The 16,358-nt window shown below is 33.4% G+C and overlaps 3 protein-coding genes and 2 pseudogenes across 4 annotated transcripts; 4 read left to right on the top strand and 1 right to left on the bottom strand.

The window, feature by feature from the left end:
* Window positions 1–1,189: 1,189 nt before the first annotated feature.
* On the top strand, window positions 1,190–6,378 carry LOC146952517 (hydroxyproline O-arabinosyltransferase 1-like). The gene is made up of 8 exons (XM_085702799.1): window positions 1,190–1,670; window positions 2,654–2,721; window positions 2,809–3,010; window positions 3,248–3,345; window positions 3,433–3,502; window positions 4,762–4,833; window positions 4,939–5,049; window positions 5,981–6,378. The coding sequence occupies exons 1-8, from the start codon at window positions 1,269–1,271 to the stop codon at window positions 6,038–6,040; spliced, it is 1,083 nt and encodes a 360-aa protein (XP_085558925.1). The 5' UTR covers window positions 1,190–1,268; the 3' UTR covers window positions 6,041–6,378.
* Window positions 6,277–8,459, bottom strand: LOC146952518 (histone-lysine N-methyltransferase, H3 lysine-4 specific-like; annotated as a pseudogene). Its single transcript, XR_015006639.1, has 5 exons — window positions 8,324–8,459; window positions 8,121–8,234; window positions 7,862–8,044; window positions 7,490–7,534; window positions 6,277–6,602 (listed from the first exon to the last, which is right to left on the bottom strand). The product of XR_015006639.1 is annotated as a histone-lysine N-methyltransferase, H3 lysine-4 specific-like (transcript).
* Window positions 8,460–12,303: 3,844 nt separating this feature from the next.
* Window positions 12,304–13,310, top strand: LOC146952519 (glutathione S-transferase T2-like; annotated as a pseudogene).
* Window positions 13,311–13,725: 415 nt separating this feature from the next.
* LOC146952520 (uncharacterized) lies at window positions 13,726–14,190 on the top strand. The gene has a single exon (XM_085739772.1). The coding sequence runs from the start codon at window positions 13,726–13,728 to the stop codon at window positions 14,188–14,190; it is 465 nt and encodes a 154-aa protein (XP_085595898.1).
* Window positions 14,191–14,773: 583 nt separating this feature from the next.
* On the top strand, window positions 14,774–15,281 carry LOC146952521 (uncharacterized). Its single transcript, XM_085702818.1, has one exon. It carries the CDS (start codon window positions 14,813–14,815, stop codon window positions 15,278–15,280), a length of 468 nt encoding a protein of 155 aa, XP_085558944.1. The 5' UTR covers window positions 14,774–14,812; the 3' UTR covers window position 15,281.
* Window positions 15,282–16,358: the final 1,077 nt, after the last annotated feature.

Genomic DNA, 16,358 nt, shown 5'->3' on the forward strand with positions numbered 1-16,358 from the left:
TTGGTCCCTATAAATATGTCAACCTTTCGTTTTAGTCCCTCTAAAATTTTCCTTCAACTTTTAGTCCCTATAAAATTTTCAATCACTACTTTTGGTCCCTATTTTTAATTTAATTTTTGTATTTTTTTAATGAAATTGTGCAGAAATGTGTAAAATATTCTTAAAAAAATTCCTAAAAAAATTAGAATTTTTTAACAAAACACAAATTAAATATGAATTTTTATCCGTAAAAAAATATAAAAATTCATATTAAATTCATGTTTTGTTAAAAAATTCTAAATTTGTTTGAGAGTGATTCTTATAATATTTTGAATTTTTCTGGAAAATTTTATTAAAAAATATGAGTTCTACATATGAGTTTACTTTAAAAAGGGACCAAAAATGAAGATTGAAAATTTTATAGGGACTAAAAGTTGAAGGAAAATTTTAGAGGGACTAAAACGAAAAGTTGATATATTTATAGGGACCAAAAACATATTTAACTCAAAACTATTTTACCACTTGGGATTAAAGATCCAAAATTGGGGAAATGGTTGTCAGATTGGAAAAGACTCTTCATTGTGGTCAAAGAGAGACTCAAACTTGTCTAATTTCTACCAATCCATTATGACTCGCTTGCGCTCTTCCTTTTTCTCTCAAGTACGTTGTTTTCAATACAAAATTATTTTTAATTATCTTAACCTATGTAATATTGCATGACATAGACAAAATTACATTATTATCATCCTAGATAAAAAAAATAAAAAAACAAAATTAATTAGCCAACTCAGTACGTCACATAAACCATTTCAAACTTTTTTTTTACAAGGGGTAAACAAAATTTCGCTCAAATGACATCGATAAACACTATTTTTTTTTGTTGTTACAAACACTATTTAACCATATAAATAATTTTTTTTTCACAATGTTATAGACGTAAAGTTTTCACCATCGTTTAATAGTATAACATAGACAAATGAAAAAATATATTATGACACCTAATCCATCCATCTAATATATAACATAACTTCTACAATCAACATTATATACCAAAATAAAAAATGAATCAAATGTCTTTTTTCAATTGTTTTTATGAACAAATAGCATGTTCTTTAATTATTAATGGAAAAAACAAAGTGAAGAAGACTTTTTGAGAGTTTCCTTTTTCAACACCAACTAGATATAGACAGAACCAACCCTTCATATAGCCGCCTAATAATTCACCAACTTCTTCTTCTTCACATGAATCAAAACTAGAACAAGAAAAAAGAACAAAACAAATTTCAAAAATGGGTTGTGGAAACATGTTTTTCACAATCCTAATAACATTCTCAGTAACATTAATAACATACAACATCATTATCTCAGGAAACGCACCTTTGAGACAAGATTTTCCTGGTCCTTCACGTAAACCATCAATAAAAATCGACCCAATAATCAAGATGCCACTTAATAGAAAAAGTGCTTCTTCTAAGAGATTATTTCATACAGCAGTTACAGCTTCTGATTCTGTTTACAATACATGGCAGTGTAGAGTTATGTATTATTGGTTTAAGAAGATGAAGGAAAGTGGTGATGACAATTCTGGTATGGGTGGATTTACTAGGATTTTGCATTCTGGTAAAACTGATCAGTATATGGATGAGATCCCTACTTTTGTTGCTCAACCTTTGCCTTCTGGAATGGATCAGGTTCTTCATTTTCATTGCTTTGAATCAGTTTTTAATATATATTTATTTTTTCTGGGTTTTGTTGATTTGTATAAATGATTGGGAAAGTGTACTTGATCTTGGTGAAAAATGGTATTTTTGTGTTTATTTTCTGATTAATTTGAGAAATGCTAGTGGTGAATTTTACCATAGTTGATAGTTGAGTTTGAGTGATTTAGGATCTAAACTGTAGTAATTTGAATCTTTGACTAATTTGTATAAATAATGTGTAGTACTATACTTGATTTTGGAGAAAGATGGTATTTTTGTGATTGGGATGAAAATGTTAGTATTGTTTACTTTTTGTTTAAATTGAGAAATGCTAGTGGTGAATTTTACCAAAGATGATAGTTGAGTTTGAATGATTTAGGAACTGAATTGTAATACTAGTTTGAATCGTTGACTAAATTGTGAGTGAGGTTGGTAGATTTTTAGGGATTGAAATCACTACTGTTTTTTGGAAATGGATTCCTTATAGTCAAATAGTGATTGCATTGCAGGAAGATCTTAATAATCTGATTTTGATCCGTAATTTGTAATTTTTTTTGGTTATTTACCAAGCTTCAAATCTTAACCGTTTACAACAACATCCAAGCCTTATCCCACTAAGTGGGGTCGGCTACATGAATCAAATGACGCCATAGTCTGATTTCAATAAAATGGCCTAATATTCTTGGTAGTGAATCAGTAATTTAGTCCCCAAAACAGTGGATATCAGGCAATTTTATTTGTAAAACTAATGAAATTTAAAATGATTTCTGAAACTAAAATTTCTTGATTACATTAGTCCTTTTGGGTCGATCAGTTTATTCTCTGAAATTGGCACGGAGGAACTAACGTGATTGAGGTTTTAATTTCAAAAGTTATCTTGAAAGTTCATTAATTCTGGGGACCAATTTGACCTACCCTACAACTTCGCTTGTTGTTTTTGTGCAATCTTCTTAATGTATGTTCTTTTATGGCAGGGTTACATTGTCCTTAATAGACCATGGGCATTTGTACAGTGGCTTCAACAAGCAGATATCAAAGAAGAGTACGATATGTTTAACTTTAAATTTCATTTTCTATTCTAGGATTTTGGTTTTGACTTTTATTAATGTGTTTTTGTTTTGTATATCAGTTACATATTGATGTCAGAGCCAGATCATATCATTGTGAAACCTATACCCAACTTAGCAAGAGATGGAATGGGAGCTGCATTCCCTTTCTTTTATATTGAGCCTAAGAAATATGAGAAAGTGCTAAGAAAGTACTACCCTGAGGAGAATGGACCTGTAACCAATATAGATCCTATTGGGAATTCACCTGTAATTGTTGGCAAGGTATCTGTCATTTAGTTCTTTCTGGTAATTATGATTTATGGATAGAGTTTAATTTTGTTATACATTGTCCGTGTAAATTTTTTTACACTGTGTCAGCGAATCAAAACCAACCATATGTGTGATTTTAGAAGTAGTTATAATTAAAGTCAAATGACGGTGTATGTGAATTAAATACTTATGGATATTCTTTATTTTTGATAACTTTTTTTTTTTAATTTAATTTTGCAAAAATGATAGGAATCCCTTAAGAAGATTGCTCCAACATGGATGAATGTTTCCTTGGCAATGAAGAAGGATCCTGAAACCGATAAAGCCTTTGGATGGGTGCTTGAAATGTATATTTCTTCACTTCTCTAAGTAGTGCTATCCTTCTTAGCCTCACAACAACTTGATTTTTATGCTATTTTGTATCGTTGATACAGGTATGCTTATGCGGTTTCGTCTGCTCTTCATGGTGTTGGTAACATATTACACAAGGACTTCATGATTCAGGTTGAATAAGGTTCTCTTTTTAGTATATTTTCTACTGTCTTGTGTGTTATCAAGGTTCTCATATGGCAATATGTGGTAGTGAATGAGAACCATTGATTTCTACCTATTGCTTTTTATTGATAAGTTTAGAACACTATGCAATGAAGAATTATATTTAAGGCAATCTAATATCATAATAAGTTCATAAGACACGACTTCAAGTAAAGCACGGTTAGTTTTGTCTTGTGCAGCCATTTAGTCAAGGATTTCAATGTCCTGAATAGGCCTTAAGTGTTAGTATATCAAGTGTGGTGAGCGGTGATTCTGGATGCCTTGTTTAGAAGAGTTCATTAGAACTTATATACCACAATAAGTGTTCAATAGGTGCTAGCTTGTAATATAGTATAAAAAATGAGTCATGCTATATGGCACGACACACCTCACACGAATACTCATGATAGGTGAAACAACAAGCAATTTGCTCAGTAAAAAAAAAAAATCTAACACTTTAAAGGTCTAGATTCAATTCACATAATACTTTAACCACAACAAGCATTGGACAATTGTTACTTATCTTGAACTAAAAGCTAAATCATTACTGGCACTAGTTAATAAGACAAAAAACGAGACAAAGACGAAACAAAACCCAGACATGAGTGATTTGATGTGGCGAGGAATGGGTTGTAATTTGTGATATTTCATAAACAAAGCGATTATGTAGACACTAAATGATCATTTTAAATCATAGAGAAATTAAAAGAAAGGCATTATTCTGTTGTCATAGAATATCTGTACACTTTAGTATTTCCCATACAAAATATCTGGATATTATCATAGAATATCTTGATTTATCTCTTACGACCAGTTTTCAATCTTATCGAATCATATCGTGTAAATAGGGAAAAAATATTTGTAATTATCATATTTATTGCATTTACCCCTATATAAAGAGTCTTCCGCTGTGGAGTTCATAACACAGTTTCACCACATATCTCTCTCGTTTTTTCTCTTTCAACTTAGATACTATTTTATCTTCAAACAAGAAGCTTTTTGGTCCTGTTACTATAGGAATCACGTAGAATAGTGCTTGAACAATGATGTATTCATTTATTTTTTGTATTATTTCAATCTCTAGACTTTAAGCCCATGTTTAATTCTCATTTGCTTTCCATTTCCAACATTGTACTAAAAAACACGGTCTGTACATAAACTGAATTCATCAAAAGCATGCTGCTATCTTCAAATTTACTAAGATTTTCTTTGTTTATTATGTATGTCAGCCACCATGGGACAAAGAACTTGGCAAGACGTTCATAATTCACTACACTTATGGGTGTGACTATTCCATGAAGGTACCGATCTATTATTAAATTCTTAATCAAACAACACTACATGTACACATTAGTTTCTATCTTATTGCTTAAGTCGTTGCTTAATGTATGGTGTGAAATAATCAGGGTGAATTGACATATGGAAAAATTGGAGAATGGAGGTTTGATAAAAGATCTTATGATCTTGTTGCTCCAAAAAATCTGACATTGCCACCGCCTGGTGTTCCGGAAAGTGTGGTATGTTTCATCTTCCTTCGTGTTAGTGTGGTTACTTCGTCAAATTTCCTTCACTTTTTTGTGTGTCGGTTTTGTTTTTTGGGAGGGGGGTGTTCTGGAAAAGTTATCATTCACTGTCTTGATTTAACTCAATCAGTTTAAGGCTTCGTTTGAGAGTTTAGATCAGAAAGGAGGGGGAGTTATGAGGATAAAGACTAGAGGATAGGGAAGGATAATGGAGAGTATTCTCTTATCTTGCATAGGAGTTTATTTTACTTCATTAGAATAAAACTCTGATATGTTGAAAGTTAAAAAAATGTATTGGGGAGGGCTTTAAATAAATTTTCAAATCCTCTCTCTCTCTATAATACGTAGAAAACAATATTCATGAATATTCTCATCTCCTCTCTTCCAAAAACACTCACCTGCAAGTGGATTTTGAGATTGGTCATACAGATTAGTTGGTCCTTGAACCGGATACTGAGTTTTCAAAAAAGAAAAAACAAAAAGGTGAGGGTTTCCTCCCCCTTTTGTTCCTCCTAACACAGACTAGTACACAAACACCCCGCCACCAACCCGAGCCCAACCAATTTGAGTAAAGTCATGGATTGGGTTATATCAATAATAGTCTCCATTGTTATCATATACTCTCTTAAAGAAAAACTGTTCTGGTTAACTCTTAGAAAGACATTCATACTGTTTGGGAGAGTTGCTATGGATCCCTTGATTTTAAGGTCATCTAATGTAATTGTCAACAATTATTTGTTTTTCCTGAATAGGAACAATTGGCTCATAGCCGATTGTTTATAAACAAATCATAATTTTACATAAATGATGTCTTTGAACAAATAACCATCCCACGTTTCCTTCAAGCTCTTCTTTGTTTTGAATGATTGGGAGATTTGGGAATTGAGATTATGTCTAATTTTACAATTTGGTTTTCCTTTTCTAGGTGACTCTAGTGAAAATGGTTAATGAAGCCGCAGCAAATATTCCGAACTGGTCATCATAGGGCTTTCTACAGGTGGTTACAGTGTGATCAGAATGCAGGGACTGCTTGCCATTTGTCACAGATTGGCATCATACAACACCGTGTATCTGTAATTCTTATGTAGATGACTTTACACCTGAGGCAAACATGAATTTTTTCAATGCTTGGTAAAAATGTGTTGTGGCTCAGTCTGTCCAAAACACCATATTGAAATATTTTATTTTATTTTTATTGATTGTTGTAGTTAGGGAGACGAGTTTACGTTCAAATTTGGTACCTCGGTAACTTATTTCATACAACAATTTGACATCATTCAAGTGATGTCGTAAATGAAATCCCAAAAACATGAACTTTTGCCCACATAAAGAGGCAATATGTTTCACACCACAAAATGTTCAACAACATAATATGTAAAATTTAACAACTTCTAGGTTTTTCAAAATGCCAGTCAGTTTAGAGAGCGCCTGCAATTTATTGAATTGCAGGAACATGGGATTTTCTTTTCTTCTTCTTCACATTTAAAGTGGTAATCATAAGTGATTTCTTCACCAGCTAATATGTCCCTCTCTGCAAAGAAGATAACCTGCAAAACCGGTTGACACTTAGTTTTCTCATATGTCAGAATTGAATAGAAGATGAAAGGTGAATGCAGAAATGCAGGTAGTAATTGATCAAGTTTTATCTCAGGTCATGTCTAATATTTTATGGAATTAATTAAAATACACGTTAGTATAAATGTTTTTTGAACTGTCAATCACTCATTTCCATTGTATCATTGAAAATGTTTGAAAAATTAATCTCATATTTTGTTATGATTGAAGTCAATGCATAACAGAAACCGTCAATGCATCTGAAAATTAGTTTATCTCCAAGAAACGAGTATAGCTTAAGCTTGTAATAGTTAGCAACTAAAGCTTCTATTAGACTAAGTGACAGCTGTTAGATTAGTACACCTGACACAATCCTATGCATCTTGTATAACCGTTTTCTGTTTCAAGCCTTCTCAATCACAACAATGGAGATTATCATCTTCTATCAAAACGTTCCTGTAATTTTTATATTCTAATTTAACAAAACATTTGCCAACAAATTCCAAGCTCCTGCACAAGTAGCCTTGTGATAACCATGTGCCTACCCCCGGCTATATCTAATTGAGTGAAAGAGGCATGCATTTTACACTGACAACCATTATTTTTCCACTTCATACAATCGAATTCAAAAAGCAATTTTTAAGAGTGAGATAATGTGGCCAAATAATAAACTCTCATTGGAGGTCCGTCTAAAACTTGTTCACACTACCAATGCATGTTCTTTAAATTTAAACTCTATAATTTGTATCATGACAATCAATTGGTGCTATTTATTCCAATAACAATCCTCCATGTGGCAATAGTCTAACATTCAATACAAATTATGTGGCAATCAATTAGTGCTACTTATTCTAATTGAATCATGTCAACAACAAATTACCTTCTTCTCATGCCTAACAGTAATCACTTCCGACGTGCAATTTGGCTGGCCATGTAAATAAACATAAGTTAGCATGCTGAATTGGTCTACAAATTGAAATAGTTGATATTGTAAAAACAAACGGCATTGATGGAGATTTCTAAAAGTCATTGAATATATTTTTCTTGGGCAAAACCCCAAAAACTTTAAATACTTATTTATGTAGTTTGAGAATACTACCCCAAACTAGTTCTCAACAAGTCAGAAGAAGTCTTAAAAACCAGCAAGCAATAACTATATGCATAAGACATCAATGAATATACATTGAAGTTGACAAAAACTAGAAAAAGAGAAAAATAAACAAATGTAGAGTGGAGCTTCCAGGTGACATACCAGGCATGAGTGGTTAATAAATCGAGCAATCCCCCCCTTCCTTGTGGCATCAATTATATGTTCTTTGTCTATCGTAAAGAAGTAACAGACATTTTTGTACCGAAGTTTCTTTCCAGATATGTATTCTTTCTCTCTTTAATTAGACACACATTGTCCCACAGTTTCGCCGACATACTCTACAACCTATAGAAGCATGAGAAACATATATTTACAATCATAGTGGAGCGGTATTTAAAACAGTTCAAGTTCAGTATTATACCATACTACCCCGAGATATGAGCTGAGAAGTATAAAGACCAAGACCATGTATCCCAGATTTGAATACACCAAGATTTTTCCAGTCCTTCACTTGTTTGTACCGAGCATATTCTTTCTGCAAATAGTAAGGCCATTAGATACTCGGCAAATTATTTAAAGTTTAAACAGATAGTAGGGGACACAAGACAATGGGCTGAAGCTTACCGAAAACATTAGAATACCAAGTTATCCCAAAGCAGCTTCCCCAAAGAATTAGATGTTATTGGGTGAAATTAAATGAGTCGTTTTTATATCTATGAGTGGTTTTTATATCTAAAACTCCCTCATAAGAGCCCTTTGTGCTTATGTAAAGAGAGCACAGGCCCACCCTACATGGTGCTGATTTCTTAAGGTTTTATTTTGAGCCCATCTCATGAATAAGCAATCCCAAAACTTAAGCTATTGGGTGAAATGATGGATGACTGTGAAAAGCTGCCTAAGACTATGTGCAATGCGAGTGTTGAACCTGACATTCAACAAGAAAAACCACTCCAATGGCATGTTGAAGCTGTGTTGAATGATCTGTTGGATGAGAGAGAGAGGATGAACCGGTTCAACACCAATTAATCTGCCATCCGATGCCACGTGGCGGCGTGCAATTGGACCGAACAGGCGCGTGCAGCACACGCGCCGACAGCAGCGTGTGAGCTGCAGACCCGAAGAGAGAGATTGCTTTTTGGATAAGTCTGCAGACGTGTCACGCTCTGATTGGTCACGCAGATTTTATGATTTTAATTTTTTAAATCAATTATTTCGGTGAAAAATAATTTAAAAAAAAAATACCAAAATTCATGATTTTTTTTCCTCTATAAATAGAGACTTGGTTCATTTGATTTGGACACAGAAAAAAAAAACCAAGTTTTTCACTATCTTCATCTTATTATTATCTTTCTATTAGCAAACTAAGTGAAGTTTTAATCTTCTTTTTTTGTGAAATTGATCCCAATAATAACCCTTTCAACAGCCAAAATTATTCTAATTTCCCATTTAACTACGAAAATCCCAACAATCATCCAAATCCAAATCTATTTTTCAACCAACGTCCTCAAAATATACCTCAAAATGTAACACCCTCCTTTTTATTTAATTATTTTAATTAGTTTTAGAATATATTTATATGATTGGTATGATTTACATGATTTATGTGATATTTTGTTATGTTATATGTTGGTATTTACTAGCATAATATATTTGTTATTTGGTGTAGAAATATATTTGTTATTTGTTATAGATATATTTGTTATTTGGTGTAGAAATATATTTGTTATTTGTTAGAGATATATTTGTTATTGGTGTATTATTATTATTAAGTGGGGGAGAGATATATTTAATTTAGAAATAAATAAGATTATGAGGAATAGAGTAGTTTTGAGGTGTAAGAGAAATAAGAAGGGGGTTAGAATAGAAAGAAGAATAAGTTGTTGGGCCAAAATAGATTTAGGAAGAGCGTTTAGTATTATAAATAGAGAAGCTTAGGTTAGAAAGAGTTTACCGGAAACCGCTTTTTGGAAAAGAGGAGAGAAAAGTCAAGAGAAGAGGAGAAGACCTTAGGAAAGAAGAACGCTGGCGCTGATTCAGGAATTAATCTAAGGTGAGGGTGAGACTATCTTGCATTAATATTAAGTTGTTAAATCATTAGATTGCATCTAACAAGTTGGGGAAAATTTGTGAGAATTTGAGAATTAGGGTTTTGAGAGAGATTCGATGATTAGATGATGAAAACTTGTTGAATTGATGTAGAAATTGTATACAGTCCTTAGATAACCCATATGATGATTATTGGATGTAGTTTTGAGGTTAGAACCGTGGAATTGGGTGAGATGTTGGTGAGTTTAAGAATTAAGGTTTAATAATTGTAATAGGTTGTTAATAGATTTGAGAACCCTTTGAATGTGCATACAGTAAGTTGATGAATAATTAATGTTCTAATGATAGGGTAATCATAGGGTAATGATTAGGGTCAAGTTTGGAGAGTATTGGATCGAATACGAAGTGGAAAAGATTTCCCCAAAGCGAAATCGCAGCTGAACTGCGATTTTGCTGTCAATGTGCAAAACGCGTTTTTATTGTCTCAGTTTGACATGTTTAAGTTCCGAACTAGGTTTAGGTGTAAACACGAAAGTTGTAGGTATGGATGTTAGCTTTCTAATGTCGTTGGTCTCACGTCAATAGGATTTATAGAACTTGAGTTATGGTCAAATTACTGCACGTAGGTCACAGTGAATTTTTATGGACTTTCAGTACAACTTTTCCGAATTTAAAATAAAAACTGGTACTGATCGGTACATAATTGGTCTTAGAAGTAAACATGAAAGTTTTAGATAATTTTGTTAGCTTTCTAGTGGCTTTAGTTTGACGTAAAAATGATGTTTGGTCTGTGAGTTATGATGAAAATACTACAAGGAGGTCTTAGCAAAATTGTACGGTGACAACATTCTCTGTTTCATGTTTTTGCGTTTTGTTTATATGTTTATATTTTGAATTGATCTTTGTTGTAAACATGAAAGTTGTTGATATTTGTGATATCTTTCCAATAGTTTAGGTTTGACATGAAAATATGTTGTGGATAATTTATTATGTTTTTACAAAGATACATAGTGAATTATTGTTGATGTTTAAATATGATGTTATATGAAGTTGTTTATGATTGATGAATATGATGTTTTAAGATGTTGTTTATTATCATTTGATATTGTTATATTATATTATGATATGATATGAATTATTTATGTGATCCATATGTTGTCAAGATGTTAAGATGTTAAGACGTTAAGATGATAAGAGTTGTTAAGTCGTCTAGTCGTTATGAAGTCATCAAGTTATTAAGATGTTATGTTGTCAAGATATCAAGATGTTAGGATGTCATAGATGTTCATGAAGTTGTCTAAGTTGTAGGAAGTTGAGTCCGTTGCATACTCATTAAAGTTGGGGGCTCTAGGCCCGGCAGCCTTGTGCTCATTAAAGTTGGGGGCTTTAGGCCCGGCAGCCTTGTGCTCATTAAAGTTGGGGGCTTTAAGCCCGACAGCCTTTGTGCTCAAACTACGTTGGGGGCTTTAAGCCCGGTAGCTTTATGCTCACATGTTGAAGAGCCTAATTACGCTCATTTATGTTGTTGAATGGTACCACATGCATTTGCATATCAAGAAGTTTTAAGATGATTTAAGATGTGAAGTTTTCGAGTTGTCAAGTTGTTAAGTTGTCAAGATGCTAAGATGATTTGAGATGTTAAGAGTTACATAGTCGAGTTGAGTCACATTGTCGAGTTAAGTGAGGTTTGATTATGAAGTTTGATTGTGATTTGATGATTATGATTTAATGATGATGTTTGTTTATGAAGTTGATTATGAAGTTGCTTTCGATAAATGCTATGTTTTGATAATGATACTTATGTGAATTATATGATGATGCTTACGACTATATTTGGTGTTAGATATTGATGCTTATGATCATGATTTAAGATAATATATTTTATGAATAATAATTGAGATTACTTGATGAAGTATATGACTAATGTAGGAAGGATAATGACACTAGTTAAGGAAGTTTAAGTTATTAGATATGATTAATGAATTATAAGATGTTTAAGTTGTTGAATGTACTTTATATGATTTATATGCTTAATATTATTGTTTGAAAAATCTCACCCCTCTGCTTGGAAATGTTGCTCTTCGTATGGGTAACTTGCAGGTAATCAAGATTAGAGGCGTCGTGAGTGGACTCCTCACATGTGTGTCTTGGTGCTCTGATACGTAACGGGATGAGACTTGACTTTACTTCTATTCCTTACGTATTGTTTATGAACTTTTATGAATAAATATTGAACTAAGACTTATGAGATTTTCTGATGAGGCCTGCGTGGCAAAGACTTTTTATGTTGAATGAACTAATTCCGCTGCGAAGTTTTGAATTACTTATGTTAAATGATTTTGAAGAATAAATTGTTATTTATTCAGTTTATGAATTTTTAAGAAGTGTAGCATTCCGTTTAAAGTTGAATTACTCTGATTTTTAATTATGAAATTTTTACGTTGGGAAAACGGGGTGTTACACAAAACATACCTCAAAACGTACCTAATTTTGGTTTTACACCAAATTTCAACCAGTCATCATCTGTTCCAAACTTTCATGGATATTATGGATCTATGATGAGATATCTATCTCAAACACCCCCGTTTCATGGTTATATGCCAATGGAGAATGAAAATTTTCCCAGTGGTAGTGCATCTCAATATCCTGAATTTTCAACACAAATAACTCCTGGTGGCATGGCAGTTGCTGATGAAGGCACTGCAGAAGATTCAACTCCTAAGAGCAAGAAAAGTAAGGAACCAGCATGGAACACTCAACAAAATTTGGTGCTAATTAGTGCATGGATTAAATATGGAACAAGCAGTGTTGTTGGGAGAAACCAGAGAGGAGAAACATATTGGGGTAAAATTGCTGAGTATTGTAATGAGTATTGCTCATTTGATTCTCCCCGTGATCTAGTTGCATGCCGAAACCGTTTTAATTACATGAACAAAGTAATAAATAAAATGGGTTGGTGCTTATGATGCCGCTAAGCGTTTGCAAGGAAGCGGTTGGTCAGAAGATGATGTGGAGGCAAAAGCCCAGGAATTATATGCATGTGGGAAGAATGTTCAATTTACTTTAAAGGAAGAATGGCGCGCTCTCCGTGATCAACCACGTTATGTTAGTTAAGTAGGAGGAAATGTTGGCTCAGGAAGTAGTGGATCTAAGAGATGTCACGAGGACTCTGTAGGATCTAGTGCTCGTCCAATGGGTAGGGAGGCAGCTAAAAAAAAAGGAAAAAAACAAAGCAAGGACGCTGCCTTGGAGGAGGTGAAAAATGAGTGGGTTCAATTCAAAGAAATGAAGGTGCAAGAGATTGAACACTTGAAAGAGTACACTGCAGAAATGAAAGAGTACACTGCAGTGCAACAAGAGAAAAACAGATTGAAGAAAATGAAATTGTACGTAAAGTTAAGTTCCCAAGAACATCTCAATGACAGGAAAAAAGAAATGTTGAAAAACTTGGAGCGTGAGCTGTATGGAAATTAATTTCACTGTAATATTTGTTTGTATTCGGTCAAAATTGTCAGTGTTGTCTAGTCCCCAATGTTTACTTTAAATAATTGTCAGTGTTGTCTAGTCCCCAATGTTTACTTTAAATAATTGTCAGTGTTGTCTAGTCCCCAATGTAAAGTAATAAATAATTATGCATACTATGCATACGTGACTTTAATTTCACAGCCCATGGTATTCCTCACTATTTGCTTTACACATACTATGCATACTTGAATTTAATTTCACAGCTCATGGTATTCCTCACTATTTGCTTTACACATACTATGCATACTTGAATTTAATTTCACAGCCCATGGTATTCCAAACTAGTTGTTTTACACATACTATGCATACGTGACTTTAATTATCATCACTGTGCACCACACATATTCTATATATAGGGATCCTTATGATATCTACTTCCAATATCACCAAAAATATCTACTTCCAATATCACAAATCTTATTCATATCTACTTCCAATATCACCAAAAATTATCAATGGATCCTTATGATTTCACAGCCTACTTCAAAAAACGTGATGCTGAAGACACTTATATCGTCAACCGATTTATTCAGCGTCGAAAACAAATAGAGGAAGGTAGTGGATCTCGTAGTAGAAAATATTTAAATAGAGATCATTTAGCGGCAAACCAAAGACTCATTGACGACTACTTTGCCAATGAGCCTACATATGACGATGCAATGTTTCGTCGTCGGTTCCGGATGCAAAAACACGTTTTCCTTCGAATCGTTAGAGACCTTTCAAGTAGTGATAACTACTTCACCCAGCGAGTTGATGCCACTGACAAAGAAGGTATATCACCCTTAGCAAAATGTACAACTGCAATGCGAATGTTAGCATATGGTGTGGCAGCAGATGCGGTCGATGAATACATCAAAATAGGAGGTACTACAACATTGGAGTGCTTACGTAGATTCTGTAAAGGAATCATACGATTGTAAGAGGAAGTGTACCTGAGAGCACCAACCCTAGATGACCTTCAAAGAATACTACTCCCTCCGTTTCAAAATGAGTGTCGCTTTAGCCAAAAAAAATTGTTTCAAAATGAATGTCGCTTTCAGTTTCCAATGCAATAATAACTTTTTCTTTTCAATTGTACCCTCCAATTAATACTCTGCACACTACTTCCAAAGTATTACTTTTAAAACTAACCAATAGTTAACAAAGATAATTTGGTAAATTAATCATTCTCTTTCTTTTAATCATTGCATTTCTTAATATGTGTGTAAACACCTAAAACGACACTCATTTTGAAACGGAGGGAGTACATGTTAGTGAAATGCGGGGGTTCCCAGGGATGATCGGGAGTATTGACTGCATGCACTGGGAGTGGAAAAATTGTCCTAAAGCATGGGAAGGTCAATTTACTAGGGGGATAAGGGAACCACCACAGTTATTCTTGAAGCAGTTGCATCTCATGATCTATGGATCTGACATGCCTTTTTTGGATGTCCATGAACGTTGAACGATATCAACGTTCTAGACCGGTCACCGGTGTTTGATGATGTGGAACAGGGAAAGGCTAGAAGGGTGAATTTCTTTGTGAATCAACGTCCCTATAATATGGCATACTATCTAGCTGATGGTATCTACCCTTCTTATCCAACTTTCGTCAAATCGATTAGACTTCCTCAAAGTGAACCCGATAAGTTATTTGCAAAACAACAGGAGAGCTGTAGGAAGGACATCGAACGTGCTTTTGGAGTGCTTCAAGCTCGATTTAAAATCATCCGTGAACCAGCTCGCTTGTGGGACATAGCCGATTTGGGTATCATCATGAGGTCATGCATCATATTACATAATATGATTGTTGAGGATGAACGAGATACATATGCTCAACGTTGGACCGATTTTGAGCAATCTGAGGGAAGTGGATCTAGTACACCGCAACCATACTCAACCGAGGTGTTACCCACTTTTGCAAATCATGTGCGTGCTAGATCCGAGTTGCGTGATCCAAATGTTCATCACGAATTGCAAGCAGATCTAGTGAAGCACATATGGACAAAGTTTGGAATGTTTCGTGATTGAAGATGATTTATATCGTACTAAATAAATTACTTGTGTGTTGTGTGCTTTTTTTTTCTTGCATTTTAAACTATTTGTGTGTTGCGTGCTTAGTTTGTTGTATTGCATTTTAAGTTAAGAAAATAAAAATTAATTATTTAAATAAATTTTGTTTTTACAAAAAAAAAATGTTAAGTGTTTCTTTATTTTAATTTAATTATAATCGATAATTGTAATTTTATGTAATTATAAAAACAAAAATATAAAATTAAATAAGAATAAGAAATAAAAGGTGGTGGGGTAGAGTGTTGAATGAAAAAAACAATTGGAGAGGTTAAAGTTGAATGAGTGTTGAATTAAGAGAGAGAAGATGATGTGGAGTGTTGGAAATTGAAAAAGTGGGTGTTGAAGGGTGTTGAATGTGTTGAACCATTGTAAATGGGGAGTTGACCATGGAATTTCGACCTGTCAATTGAGTTAAGCTTATAAAGATTAAATAAACATGGGTCTTGTTAACGAGTGCCCCAGGGCACTCTTTAAGAATCCCAAATTTAGAAAATATTCTTTAAAAAAGATAAATGTTACAAATTCCAATGCATTGATTACACAAATTTTCATAAAAACTTACTATTAAAGGTGCTTAAAGAGTGCCCCGGGGGCACTCATAAACATTTCCCAATAAACATTAATGATCAATTATGAAAGTAATAAGCGACAAAAATTCAATTATGCTTCATTTTAATTATTTGACACCTAAACATTTTTAACCTTTTTGTGTGTTCCGTAATAAAAAAATGATTTTAGATGAGAGCGAATGTAACTCTAAAAAAATTTAGGTATACATAATATATTTTAAGTTTCATTACACTTTTGGTCTTCGCATTTTGACCAGCTCACGAAAATGGTTCTGCCTCTTTCAAATCGAACAAAATCGTCCATAAACTATCATGTTTTGTCCAGTTTTAGTCCTACCTCCTATTTTCAATTCCAGAAGCGCAGAGAATTGACAATTTTAGACCTACCCCCTATGTTCAACCATGAAATAAATAATAAATAAAGCATGTGGTACAAGGAATCTACTTTATTTAGCACACTAACAAAA

This window comes from Medicago sativa, chromosome 1 (assembly GCF_051527215.1).
Source record: "Medicago sativa cultivar Bolivia chromosome 1, Bolivia_mono, whole genome shotgun sequence".
Classification (NCBI taxonomy): Eukaryota; Viridiplantae; Streptophyta; class Magnoliopsida; order Fabales; family Fabaceae; genus Medicago; species Medicago sativa.